Source organism: Branchiostoma lanceolatum, chromosome 10 (genome assembly GCF_035083965.1).
Source record: "Branchiostoma lanceolatum isolate klBraLanc5 chromosome 10, klBraLanc5.hap2, whole genome shotgun sequence".
Lineage (NCBI taxonomy): Eukaryota > Metazoa > Chordata > Leptocardii > Amphioxiformes > Branchiostomatidae > Branchiostoma > Branchiostoma lanceolatum.
The window spans coordinates 10,894,204-10,908,058 of NC_089731.1; the positions used below are offsets into that span (position 1 = coordinate 10,894,204).

At 40.9% G+C, this 13,855-nt stretch overlaps 1 protein-coding gene across 1 annotated transcript; it reads left to right on the forward strand.

Moving 5' to 3' along the window:
- Window positions 1-131: 131 nt before the first annotated feature.
- On the forward strand, window positions 132-12,831 carry LOC136443152 (large subunit GTPase 1 homolog). Its single transcript, XM_066440245.1, has 15 exons — window positions 132-286; window positions 717-843; window positions 1,312-1,432; window positions 1,604-1,690; window positions 2,187-2,273; window positions 2,527-2,587; window positions 2,782-2,952; window positions 3,187-3,759; window positions 7,424-7,525; window positions 7,832-7,974; window positions 10,077-10,201; window positions 10,753-10,832; window positions 11,119-11,244; window positions 11,628-11,687; window positions 11,868-12,831. Exons 1-15 carry the CDS (start codon window positions 188-190, stop codon window positions 12,021-12,023), a joined length of 2,118 nt encoding a protein of 705 aa, XP_066296342.1. The 5' UTR covers window positions 132-187; the 3' UTR covers window positions 12,024-12,831.
- The last annotated feature ends 1,024 nt before the right edge of the window (window positions 12,832-13,855 follow it).

The following is a 13,855-nucleotide window of genomic DNA, read 5'->3' on the forward strand; positions in this document are numbered from 1 at the left end:
TAATACTTTCATGCTAAATTGTACCTAGTAATATTGAAAGATAAAAGAATCTGTTGTCATGATAAGACCTTTCTGCATGTGTTGTTTGGATGCTTTGAAAAGGTGAAAGGTCGACACAGTCATCTCATTTTTTGCAATATCTACAAGTGAATCCTGCGATATTTGTTGAATTTTGACATATGTAAGGATGGGAAAGCGTAAGGGAAACACCGGGCTTGGACGGAGTATCATACGGGACCGGTTCGGGAGCCGTGGGGCTGGCGGCGGTCGGCATGGAGAGTCTTACGTGAGTCTTCCCAAAAATCATTAAGTTAGAACTGTTGATGATCGACATACATTTTGTACATGTTGATACAGTATGTTTAAACAACCTCCTTGGTTTAAAGGGACCGTTCGAATCACAGACTAGTGCTATACTGCAAATACCTCATTCAAATATAGACTGTATTTCTGTTGCCCGGTGAGTAGTCGTGGTGATTCAGAAAAGCTGAAATAAAGTTAACGTTACCAGTAAAATACGCCCTCAGCCACGACCATCCCATGAGGAAATCATCCACGTTCTAGGTCATAAAATCACCTGTGCAGAAAACTTACTTTAAAAAATATATGATATGTAAGTTGTTACAACGTTGCATCTTGTAACGTTTTCCAAAAATGAATACCTTTTAGGCTCAAAAGTTGTTGTTTTTTCTCCTAAAATATTCTGACCTGCACAGCTCCACACCAGTGAGCTATCTGATGGGTATGACTGGGGGAGGCTGAACCTCCAGTCTGTGACGGAGCAGAGCTCACTCGACGACTTCCTCGCCACCGCTGCACTGGCAGGGACTGAATTTGAAGCAGGTCAGCTAAACTACTACTACTGTAAATCTTGAAACTTTTTAGACGGTTTCGTTTTTGCGATTTTTACAGTGTCCACGGCAAATTTAACCTGGATGCCATCCTCCATAGTAAGTGCTGGCTCAATCTTTTGCTTGCTAACCACAAAAAGATTGAGCTAGCGGTTACTGTGGAGGAGGGCTCCCAGGCTACGGCAAATACAAGACCCCGTAAATATGCACTTCCAATCTATCACTATTGTTGTATCAACCACAAATTCAAAACACCACAAAAACATCCTTTTCCCTTCCACCGCAAAATAAAACCACCGTGACAGTAAATCGATTTTGATGTAATTATTACAGAGGAAAATATGATATCCTTTGTTATTTTACATATTTCAACTGGTACATTGTGCCCAATATGCATGAGTATGGTTTCAAACTAGATCCATAGATAACTATTGTGTATGTATTCTCTTTCTCCCAACAGAGAAACTGAACATCAAGTTTGTGAACCCCGATGTTAATGTGGGTCTGCTGACAGAGGAGCAGGAAAAGGAGGTGCAGAAAGCACAGGAGGACAACAGACAATACATCAGCATCCCCAGAAGGTCTTTATTCAAAGTGTTTATTCAACATTATCATGACAAGATATGTTAAGATAGTAGTTGTTGGTAACAGTGTGATTAGTTTTTAACATGCCAAAAATGTCTAGGAAAGTATGGATGAAAACAACATGTATCATATAAGTGTCTGTAATATCCTGTCTTGTTGTTCTGTAGACCTGCCTGGGATGAGACAACATCAGCTGATGAGCTGCAGAGGATGGAGAGAGACAGTTTCCTGGAATGGAGGAGACAGCTGGCCAGGTAGGATGATGGGTGATTGAACTGCAGAGATGGGTGGTGATGTAACACTTACAGATTAGTATAGATGTTGTACTTGTACTTTGCAGTTTATGAAGAGTTTGTACAACTCTAAAGCTACATTGTAAAGTTTAACATTTTTACTGAAAAAAGACTCTATTTGCATTGTTATGTATTAGCAGTAACACATTACTAACACCTAGCTTCAGTGCACTGTGAACTAGTCAGTATTGCCCTGATGAAGATGACAGACAGTCATCGAAATGTTAATGAAACGTCTACCTGTGTATATACTTGGTTGTGATTAAAAAAAACTTTGCAATTCAGTCAGTCACCAACTTGATGAACTATTCACGGATGAAAGACGATATAAAGTTCACATGGGTTAGAGTCTAGTCGGAGTCATCACATGGATTGAAATTACGTATTTACCCATATGGACTTTACACATGTAACGTTACATGTATGTTGATAAGTAATGCATATGATTTCCCCCTAGACTGCAAGAAAAGGAGCACATCATTCTAACTCCATTTGAGAAGAATCTTGAGTTTTGGAGACAATTGTGGAGGGTCATCGAAAGGAGGTAGTTAGTTTACTTCTCTTTGATTTAAAGACAAAAGCCATAAAAAGTAATAAGAAAGGCTCATGATTTCTATGAATATGTTGTTGTACTGTAGTAAGGGAAAGTCAAGACAGCAAAAAGCATATACATGTAGCTGTAGTAAGATACAGTGACCAGGAGAAATAGCTTCTAGACTGCCCTTTTCATGGGAATAGAGAAAACTGTTATCCCTTTAATAGTTCAACATCTAATGGTTTTCTTATGTTCTTCCTAGTGACATCATTGTTCAGATTGTGGATGGCAGGAACCCGCTGCTCTTCAGGTGTCAGGATCTGGTGAGGATTATTTCTCTGTGTCATACTTAAGTCTACAATCAAATCTTTATGTTTATCACATTCAGTAATAGATTCAGAAATTGCCCACACAGAGTAAAAGGTTTACTTGCAATAGTAATCTGTTTGTAGTAGTTTTAACTGATAAGTTAGCAGGATAAAAGTTGGAATAATGTTTTTATCTTTAAATCTTCCAGGAGACGTATGTGAAGGAGATAGACAAAGATAAAATGAACATGGTCTTAGTAAACAAGGCTGACTTGCTGACAGAGTCCCAGCGCAGTGCCTGGGCTGAGTACTTCGGCAGTAGAGGGGTCAAGGTCGCGTTCTGGTCAGCCATGGAGGAGACAGACAGACAAGGGGCCAAGGTCAGACACTCATCTTTTAAAGTCTGGCAACAGGATTGATTCAGCCCAGATAATACTGAGATTAACATTCATAGAAATATAGATATTCACAGATATGAAAGATTTTAAAATAGTCTTATGATCTCTACAACATTTACCCATACTAAGCCATTATTTATGGCATCATATTGCATGGTAGACAATGTCAATTTTTGGTTTGTTATGAATTCTTACATAATGCTCTGTTGGTCTCAGGAGTTAGAAGATGTTACAGAAGATCAAGAAGATGATGATGATCAAGAGGAAGATGATGTGGAAGAGGAAGGAACAGACGCAGTGGAGGAACCTGAGGATGAAGACATGGCATCTTCTGAAAGACATCAGGAGTCAGAAGATCAGTCCAGGACTTCACCAGATGAAACAGGACTTGTGCAGGAACTGCAAGATGTGCAAGTTATGGACACTGAAGGACCAACTGTTTTAGGTGTAGATCAGACTGTTTCAAATGATCCTCAGCCAATCAGAGATAGCAGAGAAGAGGTGGTTGCTAAGCAACAAGATGAGGAGGAGGAGGGCATGCAGACAACAGATTCTATAGAAGACCATGCTGCACTGCCTGACAACTCTGTAGAACAACAGATGGACTCAGTTCATACAGTATCAAGTGAACAGCAGAGTAATAACAGCACAGGCTGTTCTGTAGGGGAATCCGTAGAACACGCTGTACAGAACAGTAGTGTTCTGCTGACCGGAGAGGAGCTGCTACAGCTGTTCAAGGACCTAAGTCCCCAGGAGACCCAAGAAGAAGGGGTTACTACTGTGGGACTGGTGAGTTTCCTGGGTATTACTACAGTTGTAGTATTGAATTAGGCTTACTGGTATTACTTCTATAACAGTTAGTATATAGCTTTACAACACCAGCTACACACATCCAACTTTAGCTGTTGCTTGTCAGACTTCTGTACAGTCGAAGGTTAGATAAGTGACATGAGTATTTTTATCTCCATGAAAAATGGAGATATTGTTTTGGGTGTGTCTGTGTGTGTGTTTGTCTGTTTGTTTGTCTGTTTGTGTTTCCGCACTACTGTAGTCAGCATAACTCAAGAACCTCTTGATGGTTTACGATGATATTTGGTATGTGGGCAGGTGTTGTGAAGCCAAAGTTAAAGGTCGATTTTGGGCCCCCTGGTATGTGACCTTGGTACTGCAGCAGAACTTCAATTTTTGTATCTTTTGACCTGGACGTGCTGTGGTCTTGATTTTTTGGCGGCAGATAGCTTGTGGTGTAATGAAGACGTGGTGTGGGTTTGGGCCCCCTAGCAGCTTGCTCTGGAACTGGCGAATAACTGAACAAAGGAACGATGGATTTCCATGATATTTAGTATACAGGTAGCTTAGACAGAGATGTACACAATGAAGTTCAAATTATGTTAATTAGGACTTAATTTGCATAGCTAATGAGGAAAATCTATATTTGCAGTGTTTTCCATTATCAGACTCAAATACATGTAACGTATGTAGTTTATGGAAAGTGGATCATCAACAGATACCAATTATGCAAATAAATTCCTTATTTGCATAATTAATGCAAAATACCATATCTCATCTAATTGGAAAATTATAGGACTGTCAATATGATACATAGTATGCAGGTAGCTTAGACAGAGATATACATAATGCAGTGCAAATTATGCTAATTGTGACTTAATTTGCATAGCTAATGAGGGAAATCCATATTTGCAGTGTTTTCCATTATCAGACTCAAATACATGTAACATATGTAGTTTATGGTCTCGGACCGGAGTTTTTTTGCGATTTCGTATGTAGGCCGACACCCTCAGGTCGACGGGCTACAATTCCGCCGAGAAAAGTAGGACGGAAAATGTAATCACATGGTCGAAAAGCGGTTTTCTGCGGTTTTCCGATGTAGTTATCGGTTTTGTCCGTTGTCCCTTTATTTTGGGTTGAAACCATAGTAAAATGTAAATTTGGCACCCGAAAATTATCATTTTTTTACACTTTTTTGATCGAACCTGCTCGGAAAAAACGAGTTTTCCTGGGGTCACGGCATATATGCTGAGAAAGCTTAGTAGATGGTGTCTCTGAAAAATGAAAAAAATAAAAAAGTCATGTGATAACTTTTTCGCAATCTCCGATGACGCAAATTCGGTGAAAATGCATTAAAAACGATGCTATTTGGGTCATCAGGCGAGAAAACCGCATCACCGTTGACACGGACTAATACAAAAAAGGCTTCGATAGCGAACCAACTGCACCACGCCCAAAAATACTACAACTCACGGGCTTTTCAGAAGATTCAAAATATTCATGCACAGCTAAAACCATCACCAAGCAATCTCGGGCAGAAATCAGGGTGACGACCACGCACTTCCGGCAGATTACCGGGTCATGACCCAACCCCCGGTCACAATTGAACTCCGACCCGGAACCTTAAGAAACATATTGTTTCTTAAAATTTGTTCAAAATTTTCAGAAAAGTTATATCTACCATATATCCAAATTTGGCTTATCTGCGATGATTACTTTTTCCGCAGCAGGGGTTTAAAGTCATGTGAAAAACACTGTGTTTTGAGGCTATCTTGCCAACGTACAGGCCTTAACAACGTTACAGTAGGGAAATGGATAAAAACATCATTTTCCAGCACATCGCTTTTCAAAAAACAGGTAAAACGGGATGGAGAGCCTGCTCATGCCCTTGGCTTGGAAATTATGCGGACTTTCCGTCGTTTCGGTGCTGCATATTGGCAGAAAAGCCTCTTTAAGAGTTGGCGTCGGTGACGTCACGCAGTGACGTCATGGTTCTCGAGGAAAACAGCAGGGGGTCGCGTTTTAAGTTCGTAGCTTTTAACTGAAACGAAGAATATGTCCAATTTTGGTATAGACTGGTAGACCACAGGTCGCACATTCCGAATCAAACGCGTCCGACATCAAACTCTTCACTATTTCGCCGTAAAGGCCCCTTAAGCAGCACAATGCTCCCAAAATGTGTAAAAGAATGCATTCTGACACAGTCCAAAGCGCAACATGGAGCATATCATCAGAGCTGGAAGCGGGCAGTTTAAATAAGTGCGGCCGAGATGTGTAGCGCGCCTAGTAGGCTATCACTTCACACCATCAAAAGAAGAAAAGATCGCGACGTTAAGGAGCGACGAACCAAAAGTCAGAAAACCAAGTTTCGCCTTAAGAAGGCTTAAAGCACTTAGATTTTAGCTTAATTCACCCATTTAAGTCATCATAAAGGCGGGGCATCGCGAAAATCATACCGGATGTCAAGTTTGGACATGGGCTTCCATCAAATGACGTAGTCAGTGAATTCCTTTTAAAAACGGTTTGGCGGCCAGAAATGATTAAAGATGGCCGTATTGGAGGTGGGGGGGGGGGGGAAATGGGGGAGGGGGGCGCCAAGCACCTGTCCATGGATATATCGAATTTAAAAGAGAAAAAAGGGCAAACTTCGGGGTTTTTTTCAAACAAACTTACAGAATATGATAAAAGCTTTCGAATGCGTCGAAATAACATCATCTATGACGTCATCGACGTAGCCGCTGCCGTCCTTTTAAGGTCTCGGACCGGAGTTTTTTTGCGATTTCGTATGTAGGCCAACACCCTCAGGTCGACGGGCTACAATTCCGCCGAGAAAAGTAGGACGGAAAATGTAATCACATGGTCGAAAAGCGGTTTTCTGCGGTTTTCCGATGTATTTATCGGTTTTGTCCGTTGTCCCTTTATTTTGGGTTGAAACCATAGTAAAATGTAAATTTGGCACCCGAAAATTATCATTTTTTTACACTTTTTTGATCGAACCTGCTCGGAAAAAACGAGTTTTCCTGGGGTCACGGCATATATGCTGAGAAAGCTTAGTAGATGGTGTCTCTGAAAAATGAAAAAAATAAAAAAGTCATGTGATAACTTTTTCGCAATCTCCGATGACGCAAATTCGGTGAAAATGCATTAAAAACGATGCTATTTGGGTCATCAGGCGAGAAAACCGCATCACCGTTGACGCGGACTAATACAAAAAAGGCTTCGATAGCGAACCAACTGCACCGCGCCCAAAAATACTACAACTCACGGGCTTTTCAGAAGATTCAAAATATTCATGCACAGCTAAAACCATCACCAAGCAATCTCGGGCAGAAATCAGGGTGACGACCACGCACTTCCGGCAGATTACCGGGTCATGACCCAACCCCCGGTCACAATTGAACTCCGACCCGGAACCTTAAGGAAAGTGGAGCATCAACAGATACCAATTATACAAATGAATCCCTAATTTGCATAATTAATGCAAAAATACCACTATAAATCTAATTGGAAAATTATAGGAGTCAATATTGCAACATGTGTAGGTTAGATAAAGGTGTTTATAACCAAGCATATATTATGCAAATGTGTAAGTCATTTGCATGAAAAGAATTGTTCATGGAGATATGAGGTCGTGGAACTCTTGTTTTCGACTGTTTTTCTACAGGTGGGGTACCCCAATGTTGGGAAGAGCTCCACCATTAATGCACTCCTAAAGTGTAAGAAGGTTCCTGTGTCTGCCACGCCCGGGAGAACTAAGCACTTTCAGGTCAGTCAAGGCTGTTAAACAACATCTGATCAGTTTGTCCTTTTCTACTAAATGCCATGCATTTCTGTGTTCCGTATATTTATATGTTAAATTAGCCAATCTAGACCAGGTTTAGGTTGTAATGTTACTGTTAGAAAATGCATTTTTTCAGCATGTTTACTCAACTGTCATTATACAAAGTTAGTTGAAGAGAAAACATCAAAGCATTTTCATCCTTAACAAACTCCAGTGTTTAAGGGTCTCTCACCTGTGTTCCATAACAAACTCCAATGTTTAAGGGTCTCTCACCTGTGTTTCAAATCTCAGACCCTGTACGTGGATGAAACCCTGCTGCTGTGCGACTGCCCTGGTCTGGTGATGCCCACGTTTGTGTCCACCAAGGCAGAGATGGTGGTGAGCGGCATCCTGCCCATCGACCAGATGAGAGACCACCTGCCTCCAACCAGCCTCATATCCTTAGCAGCTTTCATTCTGCCTGACAGTAATCATATACATTGAGATACCGGTAACCTTGTTAACTTGTCCATTTCTCATTGGCTGTGCAAGAGAATGTCATCATTTTTTTTTTCTATTTTGCTTTTGGACAGATGACAGGCAAGGACAAAGTGGCACTGCACTCTAGTTTTTTTGTAACTTATTCTAGATCTAAAAGTGCCACATACAGAAAATAGTAAGCTTGAAAAGTCACACATTTAGATGTAGTCCCATAGCCTCTTTTTAACATCAACATCATCAGTTGATGTTACAGTGCAGAACAGTGCAGATTTCGTAAACAAAATCAAAGACATCCAGTTAGACGAAGACGATATCATCACTTCGTATGATGTGTGTTCTCTTTTCACCTGCATCCCCCCCAAAGAAGCGGTGTCAGTAGTCAGGGAAGCCTTAGAGGCTGACAACACACTAGCAGACAGAACCAAGTTATCTGTGGACCAAATATGCAAGCTGCTAGACCTCTGCCTGGGGTGCACATACTTCACTTACAAAGGACAATTCTTCCAACAACTGCACGGCTGTGCTATGGGTTCACCAGTTTCGCCCATCGTGGTAAACCTGTACATGGAGAAATTTGAGAACAAAGCCCTCAGTACTTTCAAGGACGCTCCCCCGGCCAACTGGTTCCGTTATGTAGATGACACTTGGTGCAGACTAAAGAAGAGAGTAGCTGATGATTTCTTTGAACATATCAACCAGATAGATGACAACATCAAGTTCACACAGGAGTCGAGTCAAGATAATACGCTCCCTTTCCTAGACACCAAAACCATCATAGAGAAGGATGGTCGCCTCCAGTTCGAAGTATACAGGAAGCCGACCCATACTGATCAGTATCTGGCCTCTGATTCTCACCACCCTTTGGAACACAAACTGGCAGTTATAAAAACTCTCTTTCATCGGGCAGACAACATCATCACCTCAGACACGGCCAAAACAGACGAACATAGACACCTCCGAGGTGCCCTGGGCAAATGTGGCTACCAAAGATGGACTTTCAACAAAGCCCTCAAACCGTCTGACCAGTCCAAGAAAACGCCTAAGTGTACACCGTTGACCAACAGAAACAAGGCCAACATCACTATTCCATATGTACAAGGAGTGTCCGAAAAACTCCGACGGATCTTCCAAAACTTCAACATTGCCACCAACTTCAAACCTCAATCAACTCTCAGACAAAGACTGGTACATCCTAAAGACCGACCTCGCAAAGGCAGCAAGGCCGATGTCATCTACAGACTCAAATGTGAAGAACCCAACTGCAACAACACTTATATCGGAGAGACCAGCCGATCACTTAATGAAAGGTACAAAGAACATTGCGCTAACCGCTACTCCTCGGCCATTTTCCACCACCTAAAACACAACCAGGGGCACTCGTTCAATCTCGAATCCACTGATATCCTTGACCGTGAACCCCGCTGGTTCGAACGTGGAGTAAGGGAGGCAATATATGAGAGGATATACAATCCAACCCTCAACAGGAAAGGAGGGCTAAGGGTGGAACTGTCTGGCACTTGGGACATAGCCTTGGGGGCAAACCAGCTTTAGCTCCTATACTAAAACAATAGGAGCTATTGTCCCCTTTTACTTCAACCTTGTCTTGAGTTGTCTAATTTGCTTTCTATTGGACTATCTAAAAATTTGTCTTCTCCTTATTTGCATAACAATTCATAGTTCGTGGTTTTAAACCTGCTGTTCAACTGATCTTGCTCACAGTCACTGACGAAAAGTAGTGGATGCTACTTGAAACGTCTGACCGTTTCCAAAATCATATCCAGTTGTCTGAGTAATTGCTTTTTTGGCGTAACATCATCAGTTGTTTGTTCTAGTTTGAGAATGGGAAAGTAGGAAATAGGTACCCCATACATTTCCATCAAGTATTTGACAGGAAGACCATTTATTGTATATTATTATTAATACTATCCATCATCCTGGGTATCTCTCTACATGTTCCTTAAGCACAAAATGTATATGTCAACAGGACAGTGTTCAAATATATATATCATAAAGCAGCTTCTCCAGTTGAACACAAAATTGCCTTGACCTCCGTGAACGTGTGTCGGCACATCCCCCGCCGCGTGTTAGAGCGCACGTACGGAGTCAACCTGCCCGCACCGGCAGAGGGAGAGGACCCAGACAGACTACCAACAGCTAGAGAACTTCTTAATGCTTATGGAGGTATAATGTCTTTCATTATTAAACTTTTAGAAAATTATGGTAAATATTATTTATTTACCATCAACATGCAAAATTACTTTTCTTGAAAAAGTGTTTGACAAAGCATATATGAAGGCTATTTCGAAAAGGTGCTAAGAGGTTTGGGTTATCAATGAGAAAATGGATTGCACTTTCTTACTCGTGAGATTAGCTATTGTAAATGATTGTTGATTTTGATTTTATTAGAATTGCAACAGTGCAATACACATGAGACACAGGCAGCTATTGCTGGTGTCGTGACTCACACATAATACTTAGGTGGAGTGAGGAAAGTCGTGTCAAGGGCCTTTTCCCAAGGGCACAACATTGGTGGCGCCAGGGGATTCAAACCCAGAACCGCTGGGTTCTGGGCAAAAACCCTGCCGTTACGCCACATGACCCCACCATGATTGTTCAAGTTTATTCTTGATAATCATAGCTTGAATTGCAGTATGTTCAACTTCGCTTTAGAATGCTCACAATCCTGTGTACATGTACAATGTAGTGATACGTTGTTGTGTTGATTGTTGCAGCCATGCGAGGCTTCATGACAGCCCATGGACAGCCTGACACACCACGGTCTGCCCGCTACATACTCAAGGACTATGTCAATGTAAGTCATGATAGTTACCATACTTAAGTTAACTGACTTATCATTTTCCTTATCTTTACGGGAAGAACATGTTTTTAACTCCTTGCAATCAAATTTTCTTGTACTGGTAGAAATGAAGTGCCTTGATAGTACTGCAGATGGTTACCAGCCATTTGGTGCCACTGGATTTAAACATTTCTTTATTTGCACTAGTGAGATGCATACTCAAATTTAAGAGGTGCACTGCATGTTTTCACAGGAAATGTGTGTTGTTAACATTTTCCCTTTTGATTGTACCTATTCCCAGGGTAAACTTCTGTACTGCCATCCACCCACTGGAGTTGATCCTGAGGAGTTTCAGAGCTGGAATGACCAGCCTACAGGACCAGCAAGCATGGCTGGACACAAGCACAACACAAGCAAGGCACAGGAGGTAGTGAGACAGGCTTAAAATCATCAAAATAACCCTCAGTCTTTTCTCCCATTTTTCTTTACTTCTATTTTATACACATTGTATCGATGAGTTAAAAATGGAGCAAAAATAAAAGTACTCCTTGATTTTTAGAGTTTAGGATGTGTTTTGTGCACATTATCATGACAAATAATTTGGGTTAAATGTGTGATAAACTACATCATGTATCTACCATGGACCATCTAAAGTTAGTATTAAACACAACAATGTCCAGAAATATTGGACTCCGATCAAGTAAAAAAGCAGGGATAAACCATCCTTAGACCATCTACATTGTGTATGAAACTTGAATGTTGCTCTGACATAACTGATATATGCAGATATATTTACTGATATATTTACAGAGGACCAAATGTCACCAGCCTGCACCAATGAGCAAAGTCGACAAGGAATTCTTCAGCAAGGTACAGTACTTGTACTTCATTACATATGGAAAAAGCTGACACTACACTGCTTTGGATTGATGAGGCATATATATGCATGGGTAGAATGAATTAATGGTATTTGGCTTTAAAATGTATATTTACTAGATTAGTGTCTGAAGGCAACGTTTCACACCTATGTCTTCTTATTTCCCGTTTCAGCACAACGTGCGTGCAATCACAAAAGGTGTTCAGGTCCCACAGGCAAGCAACCAGTCAACCAATCAACAGTCTCTTTCCGGAAAGCCATGGAAAAAACACTTTAACAAGAACAAAAAGGAAAAAGCAAGAAGGGTCTTCAAGCACCTGGATGAATAGCTTAAACAGTGTTTGTTATACGTTGTCTTCAGCACTGTATTTTCTCCAACTCTCAGCACTATACACGTATGTTACAGATATCAACTTTACCTATGCGCATGCGCTACATTGCCTGTGTAGTGCTGTATAGTGTATATGTAGGTAGATGATATCATTGAATACTCTCTGGAGTAATACATGTTTGGCCTTTAATAGGGAGAATTCCGTATTGAAGAAAAGTTTGTTCTGACATACAGTACAAGCCTGCAGTACAGGATATTGTCATCACACCAAAGTGAAAATTGTATATCATATCATGAATTGAATTTCTTCTGCTAGAAAGCACTGAAGCAACAGACACTGAGATGTTGCCTGAATTATTACACAATGGTTATCATGTACAATGTATTTGTATCTAGCCATGGGTGGTTGTGCTGCCCTGCTGTCAACTGATAAAACTATAAAACGTACAATGACACTGATCCTGACCTTATTATGATCATGTGACTTGTGAAAAACTGCTGATATCATATGCCCTGAAAGTCACTATGTCCTATGTAAGTTATGTGTAATTGGTGATTTGTCTTAACTTTAAGGAAGCTAAAATGTATTACATTAGGCTCATAGCTAACAATTTTTACTTTCTTGAATTACTGCTGAATTTTTGACAGATAGTTTGATGTATGTACATGTATACTCCGAGCAATGTCCAGAGAGGGAATCTAAACTGTCACAGTGTGCCCTTAATTTTGTCACAGATTCTACCTATCCTCAGAAATGAATACCCGTGGATTCTGAGAAAAATCAGAGAAAGTGTACACTGCAGTAATAAAGCCATTTCCTCCCCAAAAGGCCTGTGTGTGGTGTTATTGTGATAATTTTTCTTTCTTTGCGTTTGACTTTGGCAGTGATTCCCCTCGAGTAAAATTGGCTTTGTTATCTTCGCCGAGTACTATAGTACTCGGGGTAGATTATGTTTTCGGTTGAGCCAGCTGTTTGGTGGGTCTGTATGTATGTCAAGAGCATAACTCAAGAAACCTTTGATGAATCTTTATGATTTTTGGTAGGTGTGTAGTGGTTGTGCAAAGGAAGGTCAAGTTCAAAAATGGTTCACCATGCGTTTTTCAACAGTACTGCAGCAGACTTTTAAGTTTCGTGCGTTTGTATGTAGGCAAAAAAAAAGTGACGGAAACGTTGATGGATCTTCATGATTTTTTGCAGGTGTGTAGATGTTGTAGAAACGGAGGTCAAGTTCAAAAATGGTTCTCCTGGCATTTTCCGTCGGTACTGCAGCGGGCTTTGTGTGGATGTGTATTTTCTTGTGGACAACATAACTCAAGAAGCTGTTGATAGATCTGTATGATATTTAGTGGATGGGTAGGGTTTACGGAAAGGAAGGTCAAGTTCGATAATCGGCCTTCTAGCGAGTACCTAAGGTACTGCAGCAGAGCTTCAAAATTTACTGGCATATTTTCTGAAAGTGCTATGGTCATGATATTTGTGTGGTAGATAGTTCATGCCACAAGAAGTAAGTTCTGTAAGTTTGGGCCCCCTAGCGGCTTGTTTAGAACTGCAGTGGGTGTTTTTGTTTTGACATTCGGACACGTATTACTTGAGAAGGGGTGAAGAGATTGTCGTGAAGTTTTGTATATGTAGAGAGCTCAGATGGTGCTTTGCACAATCGATGTCTAATTATAGAAAATGGGCTAATTTGCATAATTAGTAAGGATAATTGTAAATCCATTACATTCCATAATGGGGCATGTGACAGGGTTCCCGAAACAGGCCAGCAGAAGGCCTTGCCTAGAAGCATAAATAAACAGATGGGGTACATAAATAAACAAATGGGGCAG